Source organism: Borostomias antarcticus (assembly GCF_949987555.1).
Source record: "Borostomias antarcticus genome assembly, chromosome: 8".
Lineage (NCBI taxonomy): Eukaryota > Metazoa > Chordata > Actinopteri > Stomiiformes > Stomiidae > Borostomias > Borostomias antarcticus.
The window spans coordinates 26,774,555-26,789,733 of NC_140241.1; the positions used below are offsets into that span (position 1 = coordinate 26,774,555).

The 15,179-nt window shown below is 43.8% G+C and overlaps 3 protein-coding genes across 3 annotated transcripts; 2 read left to right on the forward strand and 1 right to left on the reverse strand.

The window, feature by feature from the left end:
* Window positions 1-1,416: 1,416 nt before the first annotated feature.
* Window positions 1,417-4,945, forward strand: cUnh9orf78 (chromosome Un C9orf78 homolog). Its single transcript, XM_084442285.1, has 9 exons — window positions 1,417-1,549; window positions 1,694-1,753; window positions 1,911-1,962; window positions 2,650-2,720; window positions 2,870-2,947; window positions 3,066-3,263; window positions 3,501-3,637; window positions 4,189-4,293; window positions 4,491-4,945. Exons 1-9 carry the CDS (start codon window positions 1,473-1,475, stop codon window positions 4,586-4,588), a joined length of 876 nt encoding a protein of 291 aa, XP_084298411.1. The 5' UTR covers window positions 1,417-1,472; the 3' UTR covers window positions 4,589-4,945.
* Window positions 4,946-8,676: 3,731 nt separating this feature from the next.
* med22 (mediator complex subunit 22) lies at window positions 8,677-10,643 on the reverse strand. Its single transcript, XM_084442289.1, has 4 exons — window positions 10,555-10,643; window positions 10,190-10,337; window positions 9,974-10,054; window positions 8,677-9,815 (listed from the first exon to the last, which is right to left on the reverse strand). The coding sequence occupies exons 2-4, from the start codon at window positions 10,310-10,312 to the stop codon at window positions 9,597-9,599; spliced, it is 423 nt and encodes a 140-aa protein (XP_084298415.1). The 5' UTR covers window positions 10,313-10,337; window positions 10,555-10,643; the 3' UTR covers window positions 8,677-9,596.
* A 214-nt stretch (window positions 10,644-10,857) lies between these two features.
* Window positions 10,858-14,241, forward strand: rpl7a (ribosomal protein L7a). Its single transcript, XM_084442288.1, has 8 exons — window positions 10,858-10,889; window positions 11,777-11,897; window positions 12,163-12,312; window positions 12,574-12,714; window positions 12,954-13,033; window positions 13,470-13,600; window positions 13,868-13,937; window positions 14,086-14,241. Exons 1-8 carry the CDS (start codon window positions 10,887-10,889, stop codon window positions 14,188-14,190), a joined length of 801 nt encoding a protein of 266 aa, XP_084298414.1. The 5' UTR covers window positions 10,858-10,886; the 3' UTR covers window positions 14,191-14,241.
* The last annotated feature ends 938 nt before the right edge of the window (window positions 14,242-15,179 follow it).

Consider the following 15,179-nt stretch of genomic DNA (forward strand, 5'->3'; position numbering starts at 1 on the left):
ATTAAAACATAATTAAACATAATATCTCGTTGCTGTCCAGTCGACATATTTCAAAACCAAAATGTGTATTTTAGATTCACATTTTGACGGGTTTTGTGGAACGAAGTAGGGTTTTAGCACCACGGACAGCTCCGCGCCCTGAGGACTCATTCTACAACCCTTCTCCAAACACATCCATTCGTTCATATGATGTTATTTACTATGTATGTGTTTTTACTCCTTTTGATGTTTCTGACCTACTTCGTTTTTTGTTATTAAGCCAACGTAAAGGATGCTTGGAAGTATGTGGGCTGTGACTGTTATTCACACTCTCAGGTTTACTAGAGGGGGTGATGGAACAGTCAATTTGCTCTTCTTGATGGGTAACAAAACACATTGCATCTTATGTTTTTGTGTTTTTATCATTGTGATGCATATACAGTGTATGGTGTAAAAGAAATCTGAGTAACTTCTCCATCAATTACCTTAAAAGTGCAGAGGTACCAAAGATACCTTACCATGTTGTCAGTATCTGACGGGTCCATTGGCTCTTCCACCTGGTCACTGGCAGGTGGCAACATAATAAATAGTCTATAGTCTATTATATTATGTTACTTAAGATTTATGTGACAGTACATACCCCTTATGTTTGAAAGAAAAGACTGAGCATTGTTGCCTGGGCTGGCTAACTGTAGATAGCTAGCACTGATAGGTCTAGTCAACTTCAATTTCTACACTTTGGTGAACATGTTAAACAATTACCTATCAGAATCTTTGGGGAACCGGTGAAAGGCAAGCTCTGGACATGTACTCTGATAGTTCTGACGATATATTGCAGAACACTGTTTTCGTTTTTTCCACAGCTGATTTGTAGTCTTCATATTGACCTGAATGAATTTGGTAGCAGATGACAGTCCATAATGGCGGCAACGCTACGCGAGCGCCCTCCTCAGGTGGGTGCCAAAACCTCACCTAAGTGTCCCCTCTTGGCATTCCATACTGTAGCTAGCTACCAAAATCCCATCCCACTCATGGATGTAGAATCCCACTCCCCTATTAATACATCCATGATCCCACTGCATCCACTGTTGGCGTCGACGTAAAACATGTCCATTCGTTTTATATGCAAGTTACCGTGGTAACGTCTCGACTCCCTTGGGTGTGGATATTATTAATGCGATGGTGTATATGGCGCTGGATTGCATTGCATATAGATTAGTCCGTCGCAAAGATGGATTTAAGAAATATATTGATATATTCCGAAGAGAAAAAGGCCTACGGTTTAAACAAGAAGGGGGTTCTTGAGTGCTTCAACCTAGGGCACATGCGCACCGCGGGGCGGACCGGGCACATTCACCGAAGATCAAAAACAATCCAATAGGTGCGTTGGTGAAATCCGTCCCCATCCTCCACTACTTCCGTGGTTCCGACAACGCGTCAGGAGTAAGCTGGTGAAGAGCATAAACAAAAAAGAGTTTCTCTTGAACCCCAAAATGCCGTCGGGTAAGAATTTCAGGAGGAGAAGAGAGAGTTCTGATGAAGAGGAAGATGAGACAACTGCTGAAGTTAGGTAACGTTAGCTAATAGCTAGGCTCTTGAAAACATTTTGAAAGTCTAGCTAGCTAACGTGTTTGGTAGCATGGCTAGCTGTTCTAATTAGCTTGTGTGGTGTCGTTTACGATGCAGACAAATAATCATTTCCCCCCCTACTCAGATCCAAATTGGATGAAGCTAAAGAGCTCCAAAGCTTACGGAAACGACAGACTGGAGTCAGGTATGTGAAGTTTCAGTTCACCTTTTCGCCCCACGCCTCTACACAGCTCTCCAAGTGGCTAGTTAACGTCAACTTAGCCACTAGATGCGAAGCTAGCATATAATGTAAGTTCGTCATCATAGTGCTGTAATGTGACTGGCTGTGTTGTGTGTTATAGTGTGGCCGCGTTGTTGGTGGGGGAGAAGCTTCCCCTGGATGCTGCGATTGACGTAAGGGTCCCATTATTTTACCCTCCAGTTCTATGTCGTGGACTATAAAAGTGAATTCTATATTATTAATCTTATTCTTCTCCTTGCTTAATTTAATATTCACAAATGTAAGTTCACCGGAAGAACTCCACTTTTTCTTGTGTTTATAAAAGAAGTGTCCTTGTACTTTGATTCGATTGAATTCTCCATGAACAATAAGGCTTCCAAGTCCTTGTATCTGCGTAATGCTTTTAAGGTCTTTATGTAATGTGCTTTTCCCCTGGTGTATCGTGTTTTGTTCATGTGTATGTATGTATATGTATGTGTATATATATATATTGTTATATTTTGTATACATTGTTCGCTTTGTATATTTCTGCATCTTTGAATAAAAAATAATAATAAAAAAAAAAGTTCTATGTCGTGGAGACCCGTTCTACATGGCTCGCTCCTATTGTCTTGTCCAATCGTAGCTTGCTGCGCCCTCTGAAAAGAAGAAACATACACGAACCTACGGCCAATCAAATTCTTTTCAGTGGGCGTAACTAGCTAAGATTGGACAAGCCAATAGGAGCGAACCCTGTGGGGCTCGGTTCCACTCATAGAACTGGGGTTACATGGCGTTACCATCGTTCACCTGTGTGTTGTATCGGCACAGTTCGAAATCTAACTTGCTGTTGTAACATTCACCTGTAATTCGTCCGACAGGATGACCCTTTCAAATTGAAGACGGGAGGTGTTGTTGACATGAAGAAAGTTAAAGACAGGAACAGAGACATGTAAGACAAGTTTTGATTTGAAGCTGCAATCCATGGTTGTCCATTATTTACTGTCCATTACTTTTGTGTCGGTGATATAGAAAATGGGCTTGTGTTTGACTGTATGTTGGTCAGTTTCATGTTTCACAGGATGTATTTTTCACTTTCAGGACAGAGGATGAGACAGATCTGAACCTGGGCACCTCTTTCTCTGCAGAAACAAACAGACGAGATGAGGATGCAGACATGTATGTTATTCATCCCTGGACAATACAGCTTAGGAAATTAAATAAATTGTCTGAGCGCAGCTTCGGCACAGCGATAAAATGCCCCGCCCCCCCTTTCTGTCATTCTTATTCTAACTAGGATGAAGTACATTGAGACAGAGCTGAAGAAGAAGAAGGGGTTGGTGGAGGCGGAGGAGCAGAAGGTGAAGGTGAAGAATGCTGAGGACCTCCTGTACGAGCTGCCAGAGAACATCCGCGTCAACTCTGCTAAGAAGACAGAGGAGATGCTGTCCAATCAGATGCTGAGTGGGATCCCTGAGGTGGACCTGGGCATCGAGTGAGTGGTCAGGGGTTGGTGGTCAGGGGTTGGTGCTGCTGAACATCCAATGAGATGGACTTGGAGGGTCTCCAAGTGTGGCTGCAATAGAATGGTGTTCCTCCTTGTTTTTATATCCCCTTCCTGCCAAGTAACTGGACTGTTCTTGATCTTCAACCACTTTTAATGTTTGTTTTTTTTAATCATGTGAATCATCCCCAAATGTAGCTTGTGAGTTTCCGTGTTATTCCTTTTCAGTGCGAAGATTAAGAACATCATATTCACGGAGGAGGCTAAGGCCAAGCTCCTGGCAGAACAGAGGAACAAGAAGAAGGACAACGGCACCTCCTTTGTACCCACCAACATTGCTGTCAACTACGTCCAGCATAACCGCTGTGAGTTCTGTAACTCTGTTACACCAACACCAATCAGACCTGCGGGGAGCTTTCAGGGTGATAGTGCGGTTGGCATATTGAGGTTTTGGATAACTGTACAATTCTAGGGTGATTTAAAGTCGCACTGAAATGAAAAAAGCATTCTGTCCCATTTTGGTTCACATAATTGGTCATAGTGTTCACCTATTCAACGATGTATGCCAAAAAAATTAGAAATTTCTACTTTTGTTGTAATCTTATATCAAAGTATATAATTTCTCACTTCCTGGAAAATGGTAGGTCATGTGCGATGACGACAACAGGTACCTTAGATTTTAGGCCAATAATCTCACGACATCCACCCGTCAATCAACGCTATCCTTCTATCGAATCTGTCTAAAGTTCTTAAAACCCGTCCACTTGTCAATGTTCCAATCAAATTCCTCTAAACGCATGTCCCACCCTCATGGCTTGTTTGCGTCGGAAATACGTCAAACTACGGAAGTTAGATGATCTCAAACGTCTGTTTCTGTGCGACTTTAACTGGTTGAACTCTCTCCGTCTTCCTCCAGTCTACCATGAGGATGTGAACGCCCCTCAGAGACACCACAGACACAGGGAGGAACCCAAGGCCAGGCCGCTGCGCGTGGGCGACACAGAGAAACCTGGCCCAGAGGGTAAGAGCATAGCACTGAACACAAGACCTGAGGAAACAAACTTACACATTACAGGAGAGGAGTAGCGTCAGTTCTGTAGCTAACGCGTCCAAGATTTGTACATATTTATGTCAAATATATAATTCCATAGCACTGACTCCATCTCTACAAAATGACTGATGCCTGACAACAGAATCTAAACTGTAAATCTTTCACAGTTGCCACACCACCCAACTATCGTAAACGACCAAACAACGAGAAAGCCACTGATGACTACCACTATGAGAAGTTCAAGAAGATGAACCGCCGATACTGAGGAGACATTGCAGGATGTCATGAGCCCTTTAAATTTTTTTTTTTTTTTTTTTTATAAATACCCCATTCTCCTTTACCCGCCCGCCCGCCCGCCCCGAGATTTTTTTTTTTTTAATCCTTTGAGATGATTAGTGTATTTATAAATTTTCAAGGATTACAGATAGAAGTGTTGTCGTTTATTATGTGACAATGTCATGTGATGTTTCATTCCTTCCTTGGTGTCAACAATAAATAGCCCCAGATTATTTTAGATATTCTGTACAACTTTTTGCAGTGTAACATATTTTGTGATTGTATCAGCAATATATTGGATTTTGAACAGAACTGTGGCATTTGAGTTTATGGCATTTGTTTATTGGGTTGGCCAAACGTATCAACAAAATCAACAAACTATAAACTGCCATTACAAAAATAATTACACAAAATAAATCCAGGAGCATTTATGTATTCCTTTGGTCAGGTTTACAATTTTTATTTAACATAAAATAAATGTTACCTACTAATGTGTTGCTGCAATGGATGTAACATATTTCACCATGTTGAATATCAACATTGTACATTTAACGGTAAAACATTTATTTCTGATTCCTCTAGTTTAGTTGTACTTTTCATAAATGACCAACTACAGATTATATTTTGAGAAGATATTATGTAGCTTCAGTAAAAATAACACGAGGTATGTCATTTCATGGTTTAGAAAGGAAAGTTACCCTCTGTGTACTGTATGTGTGATATATTGTGCTGATCTGAGTGTTAGCTTGTTCACTGAATTCAAATAGCTTAACAGTGGTTACTTCTCCTGTGGTCCTGTAGCCTTATGTGAGAAGTTTCTGCAAAGGAAAATCAGAGTCATGTCACATCCTGTCCAATGCTGTTTCACCACAGCTCCAGAGCACACACTAATACTAAAGGTGGAAGTCTCGTCTTACATGGCCAGACTACATACACTAACACTACCCTACATACACTACCACTACCCTACATACACTACCACTACCCTACATACCACTACCACTACCCTACATACCACTACCCTACATACACTACCACTACCCTACATACCACTACCCTACATACCACTACCCTACATACCCCTACCACTACCCTACATACACTACCCTACACTACCACTACCCTACATACACTACCACTACCCTACATACACTACCCTACATACCACTACCACTAACCTACATACCACTACCCTACATACCACTACCCTACATACCCCTACCACTACCCTACATACACTACCACTACCCTACACTACCACTACCCTACATACACTACCACTACCCTACATACACTACCCTACATACACTACCACTACCCTACATACACTACCACTACCCTACATACACTACCCTACATACACTACCCTACATACCACTACCCTACATACACTACCCTACATACACTACCACTACCCTACATACCACTACCCTACATACACTACCACTACCCTACATACCACTACCACTACCCTACATACACTACCACTACCCTACATACACTACCACTACCCTACATACACTACCACTACCACTACCCTACATACCACTACCACTACCCTACATACACTACCCTACATACCACTACCACTACCCTACATACACTACCACTACCCTACATACCACTACCCTACACTACCACTACCCTACATACACTACCACTACCCTACATACCACTACCCTACATACCACTACCACTACCCTACATACACTACCACTACCCTACATACACTACCACTACCCTACATACACTACCCTACATACCACACTACCACTACCACTACCCTACCCTACATTCACTACCACTACCCTACATACACTACCCTACATACCACTACCACTACCCTACATACCACTACCCTACATACCACTACCACTACCCTACATACACTACCACTACCCTACATACACTACCACTACCCTACATACATTACCACTACCCTACATACCACTACCCTACATACCCCTACCACTACCCTACATACACTACCACTACCCTACATACACTACCACTACCCTACATACACTACCACTACCCTACATACACTACCACTACCCTACATACACTACCACTACCCTACATACACTACCCTACACTACCACTACCCTACATACACTACCACTACCCTACATACACTACCACTACCCTACATACACTACCCTACATACACTACCACTACCCTACATACACTACCACTACCCTACATACACTACCACTACCCTACATACCACTACCCTACATACACTACCACTACCCTACATACCACTACCACTACCCTACATACCACTACCCTACATACCACTACCCTACATACACTACCACTACCCTACATACACTACCACTACCCTACATACCACACTACCACTACCCTACACTACCACTACCCTACATACCACTACCACTACCCTACATACACTACCCTACATACACTACCACTACCCTACATACCACTACCACTACCCTACATACACTACCACTACCCTACATACACTACCCTACATACCACACTACCACTACCCTACATACACTACCACTACCCTACATACCACACTACCACTACCCTACATACCACTACCACTACCCTACATACACTACCACTACCCTACATACACTACCACTACCCTACATACCACTACCCTACATACCACTACCCTACATACACTACCACTACCCTACATACCACTACCCTACATACACTACCACTACCCTACATACCACTACCACTACCCTACATACACTACCACTACCCTACATACCACTACCACTACCCTACATACCACTACCACTACCCTACATACCACTACCCTACATACACTACCACTACCCTACATACCACTACCACTACCCTACATACACTACCACTACCCTACATACCACTACCACTACCCTACATACCACTACCACTACCCTACATACACTACCCTACATACCACTACCACTACCCTACATACCCCTACCACTACCCTACATACCACTACCACTACCCTACATACACTACCACTACCCTACATACACTACCACTACCCTACATACACTACCACTACCCTACATACACTACCACTACCCTACATACACTACCCTACATACACTACCACTACCCTACATACACTACCACTACCCTACATACACTACCCTACATACACTACCACTACCCTACATACCACTATGAGACAGAGCTATAAGATGTCAGGACTCTCGAGGTCCTGACCTGTGCTCCTGGTTGTTGTACTGCCTCAACGCCAGTGCATTAGCAGGGCTTCTCTGTAGCGCTGCTGGTCCCGTGTCCATTCAGGTGATGCTTGGGCGTGGTCTCCAGTGAGTCGGGTCCCTCTGTGTCCTCCGCGCCCCCCTGGGCGGAGCCGGTGCCTGGAGAGGCCCAGCTGTCCCGGCGGCGGTAGGCCTCACACAGGGGCAGGTCGGTACTGTCCCATTGACTGTAGCTTTCCAGAACACAAACCATAGGGGAGCATAGAATCAGCACAGCAGAGAGGCAAGCAAGTGTGTCTATACGTGTGTGTCCAGTCACAGTTCTCTCATACACACACATAAGCTACACATACGCAAAGGTAAAACAGACAGAAGAGATGGACGACCAAGGAGTGACAAGGTAAGAAAGCGTGAAAGGGCAAGCAAGCAGATGCTGTCAAAGGATCACAGGACTGGCTTTACCGAGGCCAACGTCTTGGTGCAGTGATATTCTACTCTACCAAGGCGATATGTGTACAGTTTATCAGTCGATGCTATCAACTTCAATATTACTGTACAGGATACATCTGTTTTCTGAACTTAAGTGAACAGCAGTTCTCCGTCACTCTGAAAGCTGAGGTATAATGCATTATTAGGTCATGAGAAAACACCTAGCGTGACCGACGCAGCATTCCAGCCACCTTCAGCTTTCTCACAGCAAAACAAATTAGACAAACTACTTCATCGTTTTGTCTCTACTTTATTTTTTTCAGTAAATAAAGAGTGTGGCTATGCAGATAGCTAGCAGACTGGATACATATGGCCATATGGTAAATGTGTGCGCAACAGTGCGTGCTTGATGGATACAGTTTGCACGGTTGTGACTTGGTTCACTTGTTGGCTAGGGACGGATCTGTAAGTAATATAACACACTGGATTCCTTTTACAGAAGGCAAGGTCTGGGAACCATCGTTCCTCGTCTGACAGCAATAAATGTTGCTATGGAAAATAAATAACAGAAATTTAAAAATGTCAGGTAGGCACAGCTGATAACTTATACTTAAACAGTAATCTTCCTGGGTCAGGTTATATTATTCCAATATAGTTTTTTTGGTCTTCATAAGTAAGTCATTGTTGTACTTTAAAGGGAAGTAATCTGTAGAACAACCCTTTCCCTTCCAAAGCCTTGAGCTGCAAGTGCTACAAATCTGTAAACACCGTCTGGCTCTTTAACATCCATATACACTCTGGATAAAAGTCTGATAATCACACAGTAGCTGTAAGTGAGTTGAGTTATACAGTACATGAAACCTGGTTTAAGATACAGTTCATTAAAAGCAACCACATACTCAAGATACCCCACATAATGATCCGAGTCCAACATGACCAAATAGGGACTTCCTGTCTGCCTTACTGAATGAAACAACACCAGAGGCGTGAAGAACAAGGCACTTAATTCCAAATCACAAGTAGGACCATGGATAAATATACAGGCCTACTAACTGAAACGTGTCACCATGCCCTGAGCCACAGATGTTATTGCACACCAGCCATTGTACAACAGCAGCACGCAACAGCCACTCTATAGGGTATGCTTGTCTGACACATTGGATTTACTGATGAATGGGATGTTTGGCTATTGTGAATGAAGGCGATCCAACTTAAGGTACTAAACCTGAGAGTGGGATGAGGTGATGGGGTAACGTCAACCCTTCGTAAGGCACACTGGTAAGAGGGGTGAGGGGTGGTGATGGGCACGGTGATGGTCTAGGCATGGGCACTGGGGCTAGTTAGGGGGCTGTATGGAGCCTCTACTTGTACCTGGAGGAGTAATATTCTTCCTCTAGCTCGTACAGGTCGATAGCGATCTCGTCGCGGAGGGAGGTGAGCTTCTTGTCACACTCCTCCTGTAGCGAGCGAAGCTGCTGGTTCTGCAGGCTGATGGCCTCGTTCACCGAGGGGAAGTCGTTCAGGATCAGGAACTGCTTCAGGTCCGACACCAGCTTCATCAGCGACTCGCCCGCGCGCACCTGTCACCAACGGCAAAGCAAAACACACAATCACACGGGAGGCAAAAGCAACGGGTAAGATATACTTGTGTACTGGACTCACAATGAGGTTGACATGAACTCAAACTGAGGCTGATGTGTGAATAAGAGAGAGGAGAGTTTGTCTGTTACGATCTTACAATGTTGGCTGCCCTGACGTGCATCTCATAGTGGTCTTGCTCCCCCTGGGTAGCTCGAGAGACCTGAGTCTCATCCTCTACCTGTAAAACAATACACCAAGTTACAATACAGTCAAACTTCACCTTGAAGTTTATTGGAGAAACAGCTCATAGTAAATCAAAACCATGGATCTACTGCAGTGCAAAACATGCGCGCGCACACACACATTAACATACCTTCGCTGTTTTAATGATTTCTGTGAAATTGTCTAGAATGGAGCGGATATCATCTTTCAGTCTTTTGTTGTAGTTCTGAAGAAGCGTTTCTTTACTTTGAGGGAGCACTCTCTGATTGGCCATGGTGATCAGGGACTACACAGAAAAACTAAAACAAACAACACACATCCCGTACATGCAAGTCATGAGGAATATACCACACAGCAGAAATAGATTATTAGCTAAAGTATGTTTAATCAAGCTAACGTTAGATCAAAGAAATGAATGAAATCAACCAAACAATGGTCAACCAACCGTGGTCTCCATACACGCCTGTGTAACATTTGATGATCCTATAAAAAAGTGGTTAAAAACTCCTTACTTACCAGCTAAAGCATTGTTTAAAAAACACTTCTGTGGTATATATAAAAAACATTTACATCAAACTCCCCTTTCTTTACAATATCATTCTGCGAAAAACACGAAGGCTGTCGATTAATGATGACGTACTAATGATGACGATAAATGATTGTAGTATTTCAGTGTCTAGATACCGATCTTGGATCGGTTTATTGTTTTCTCTCACAACAATCTTTAGCATGCTGTGCGGACTACACGCTGACCCTAGATCCGTCCTCGTGAGCCACAACGAAGCTGAAACTCTCGCGGTACTTAGATTACCCACAATCCGTTGGTCTTCCTTTCTGTCTGATCCAACATGGTGAGTGTACCTGTATTTCATCTGGGAAGAAAAAGATCGCATTTTCATCCTTCAACATCCCCCTGTAACATCGTGGAATCACGACATAAACTGCACAATCTAGTTGTACATAGTGTTAACACCCGTATGGAGTCAATATGACTTTGTAATAATCTCTATTTTTTCTGACATCCATGAAATGGCTGTGATGACTATAATGTTACCGGTGGAAGGGACACACTGGACTCCTTTGACAACGTGTCTAGTTAGCTAGCGGTTCTCTGGCGTCCTTTACAGTCTTTCGCCTCTGGCGTGTGGTGTTTGAGCGTAGTTGTAGCAATTTATGTTGTTGTAAGAGTTCGGGGAACTACTCTAGCGAGTACAGGGCAGTATCACTGGGGGCTAATTAGCCAGGTTGGCTACCGCTAGGCCCGTCTCCGGTCATGCTGCTCTCGCCGTCCCTCTGGTGGCTTTTTAAACCGAGTACTCTGTGGTAAGTCTGCCAGTTCCTAATGCCAAGATCGCTGTGGTGGACTATTAAACTACAGTGTCTGAAGGACTTGATTGTGGGGGGAAATTCATGCACCCAGATCCTTTCTACCAAAGCTAGCATAGCTAAGTTGTTACCGTTAGCTAGGTGTCTGTTGGTGTTACCGTGGAGCCAGCTAGCTGTTTATATTATACAATGAACCTTTATATTATACAATTAACCTTATGTCCGCGACATCTGGCTTTTGCAATGATGCTTTGAATTTCTTCACCTGAATCATCTATGTGGATTCGAAATACGAGCTTTTTAACACTGAGCTAAAGCCATGGCGGACGTGTACTGTAATGTATGTAATATTAGGTGATACTGCTTCTTATTACAAATGTCTCTTTAAATTGGCTTTGTTTCTGTCTGACAGCCTAAGGGAAAGAAGGCTAAGGGGAAGAAGGTGGCACCTGCCCCTTCCGTGGCCAAGAGGCATGAGGCCAAGAAAGTGGTCAACCCCCTGTTCGAGAAGAGGCCCAAGAACTTCGGCATTGGTGAGTAGCCTGTGACCTGCCTGAAGGGGATTTGTACTGACACACTTGCCTTAGTCCTGACACTTGCCTTATTCCTCTTAAGTGCAGATGATGTAAAGAATATTTGCTATCTTAACAGCAATGCAGACAACCCACCAAGATCGCTGATGCACTTTTGTCTGATAATGAGAAACTGCTTCAAACTGCCGCATTCAACTTGCAGTGAATTGATGAGATGCTAAACCCTTCACCTCTACTCCATCCTGGCCTCCTGTGTGTTCTCCAGGTCAGGACATCCAGCCAAAGCGTGATCTGACCCGCTTCGTGAAGTGGCCACGATACATCCGCCTGCAGAGGCAGCGCTCCATCCTCTACAAGCGTCTGAAGGTTCCCCCTGCGATCAACCAGTTCACCCAGGCTCTGGACCGTCAGACCGGTAAGGTACCAGACGTGTTTCTGTTCAGTGGTACTCCTAAAGGGGTTTATCATGTTGAAAGCATAATGACCGGTTCCTGCAGATGATGTGAAGAATATTTGCTATCTGAACAGCAATGCTGACATTTCCACCAAGATCACTGATGCACCCTGCCTGAAAGACCCTCAAATTTAATCTGATAACCTCCCGAATGATCTCAGTAGATAATATGGTAGCTGCTGTAATCGATGTATTATAATCAACCTTGCCCTTCTCTCCCAGCCACACAGCTGTTCAAGCTGGCCCACAAATACAGGCCGGAGACCAAGCAGGAGAAGAGGCAGAGGCTGCTGGCTCGCGCTGAGCAGAAGGCTGCTGGAAAGGGAGACACCCCGACCAAGAGGCCCCCTGTCCTCCGCGCAGGTACGAGGCATGCTGGGGGCCTGCAGCCATTTGGCCTTGCGACGGTGGCATAAATATAGCTTGGATGAAGTGAGACTTGGCCTTGATGCAATGATGCTTTGAATTTCTTCACCTGAAACATTCATGTAGTTTTATAGAGCTTTTTAACCCTGAGCATCAGCCAGACCTTGAAAGTGCATTATTCCGCTTTTCTCTAGCAAATGTATTTTGCATTCTCATGTGAGTGTGTTGTCCCTCAGGTGTGAACACAGTCACCACTCTGGTCGAGAGCAAGAAGGCCCAGCTGGTCATCATTGCTCACGATGTGGACCCTATTGAGGTAAGGTTCTCACTGAAAACCACACTTTAACATTCTGCCAAAAGCATTTTTGGCTAATGACATGTGGTCATTTGCAGTGATGTCAATTTCTTCACTTGAATACTCTGTGGATTAAAACATACACGCTTTTGTCTACTGTTAGTTGGAAGTGATAATCATGTTACATGACATGGGTCATGTCGATTCTTTGGCTATGATGTTTGAATTTCTTCAACTGAACAAACCGTGTGGTTCCATGAGCTTTTTAACCCTGAGCCAAAGATGGGAATACCTGAATACTGTTATGGTAGAATACCAGAGAAGTAATGACCGACTTATTTCTCCATCTTTAGTGAGGACAAAGGTGCCCTAATCAAAGACTGCTTTAAAATAGAAAACTGGGTTAAATCTGTATATAATCGCTTCTAAAAAATATCATTTTATTTCCCATCTGTAGCTGGTGGTGTTCCTGCCAGCGCTGTGCCGTAAGATGGGTGTACCCTACTGCATCGTGAAGGGCAAGGCCAGGCTGGGCAGACTGGTGCACAGAAAGACCTGCACTTCAGTCGCCTTCACACAGACGAACCCGTAAGTACAACTGCAGCACCCTCAGAGATGAAGATGTGAGTGAAATGACAGTATCAGGGATTTGTCTACTGTGAGTTGGTAGTGATGCAGTCATGTTACATGACATGGGTGATGTCGACACTTTGGCTATGATGTTTGAATTTCTTCAACTGAACAAACCGTGTGGTTCCATGAGCTTTTTAACCCTGAGCCAAAGATGGGAATACTTGAATACTGTTATGGTAGAATACCAGAGAAGTGATGACCGACTTATTTCTCCATCTTTAGTGAGGACAAAGGTTCACTTGCCAAGTTGGTGGAAGCCATCAAGACCAACTACAATGACAGATATGAGGAGGTGAGTGTTTGTCCAAATTTATCACACGTTCTCTCATCGACTCTGCTAGTACTACACTGGGACAAAACGCTGAAGTGTAAATTCATGTACGGACTGATAATGTGCCAACTTGTGATGATGCATCAACTCATATTTATTTCTCTTCCAGATCCGTCGTCACTGGGGAGGTGGCATCATGGGCCCCAAGTCCACAGCTCGCATCAGCAAGCTTGAGAAGGCGAAGGCCAAGGAGCTTGCCACCAAGCTCGGATAAACTGTTTGATATTAAAATAAATGTCCCACCAAGAAAACATGAATGCTTCTTGTTTTTTTGTGCAGTTCTTGGGTCAGTGTACGAAAGGTAGAGGTCATGTTTTTCATAAATCTTAGTTGGAGTACTTTACTGATGAGTTTGACTTTGTATCCTGCTTTTGACTGTGGGGTATCCTTAAGTTCAATGGTCAACTTTTCACATTGTTATTCAATAAGCTGAAGGAATGATTGTTTACTGCCATCTGTCACTACTTTATCCTGAACATGGACAGACGTATCGATATTGAGGTTCCTGTAGGGGTGTCAAACTCAAATACACAGTGGGACAAAATTTAAAACTTGAACATAGTCGCGGGCCAACATTGAACAAATGAAAATTTTAATATGGACCCAAACAAGTTTTGCTTTAACATTGAATATGCACTTTCGCTTTTGGTGCGCATCAATGGTGTGCAGTAACATATGTGAATACGCCCTCAGACACAAGTGTTGGTGCTCCATCTGCTCAGTAGAGAAGCTTGTAAAACTTGTTCACGGGTGTCAAACTCTGGCCCGCAGTGTAATTATATTTGGCCCGCGAGGCAATACCAAATGACTACCAGAGCTGCCCCGCCAGTATTATACAGCGCATTCACCGCTAATACTACAAATCCCATAATGCTCTGCTGTTGTATTGGCGCGTCAATCAAGACGGGACCCAGAAACGCTCTCTCTTCTGTGACAGTCATAGCAATCTCATACTACAACTGTAACCGTGTTACCCCTTCTTAAAAATGGCGAAAAGAAAGGCAGAAAACGGAAGCTTTACGTTATGTAACGTCTCACTGTGATAAGAGACACCTGTGTTGACCTAGCCGGCCGCAGTGTTTGCTCTGTTCCTGTTCATTCAATCCTGTCTGCCTTCTTGCCGGCCTGTCTGTAGGAGTCAGGGTTTTACAAGCTTCTCTACTGAGCAGATGGAGCACCAACACTTGTGTCTGAGGGCGTATT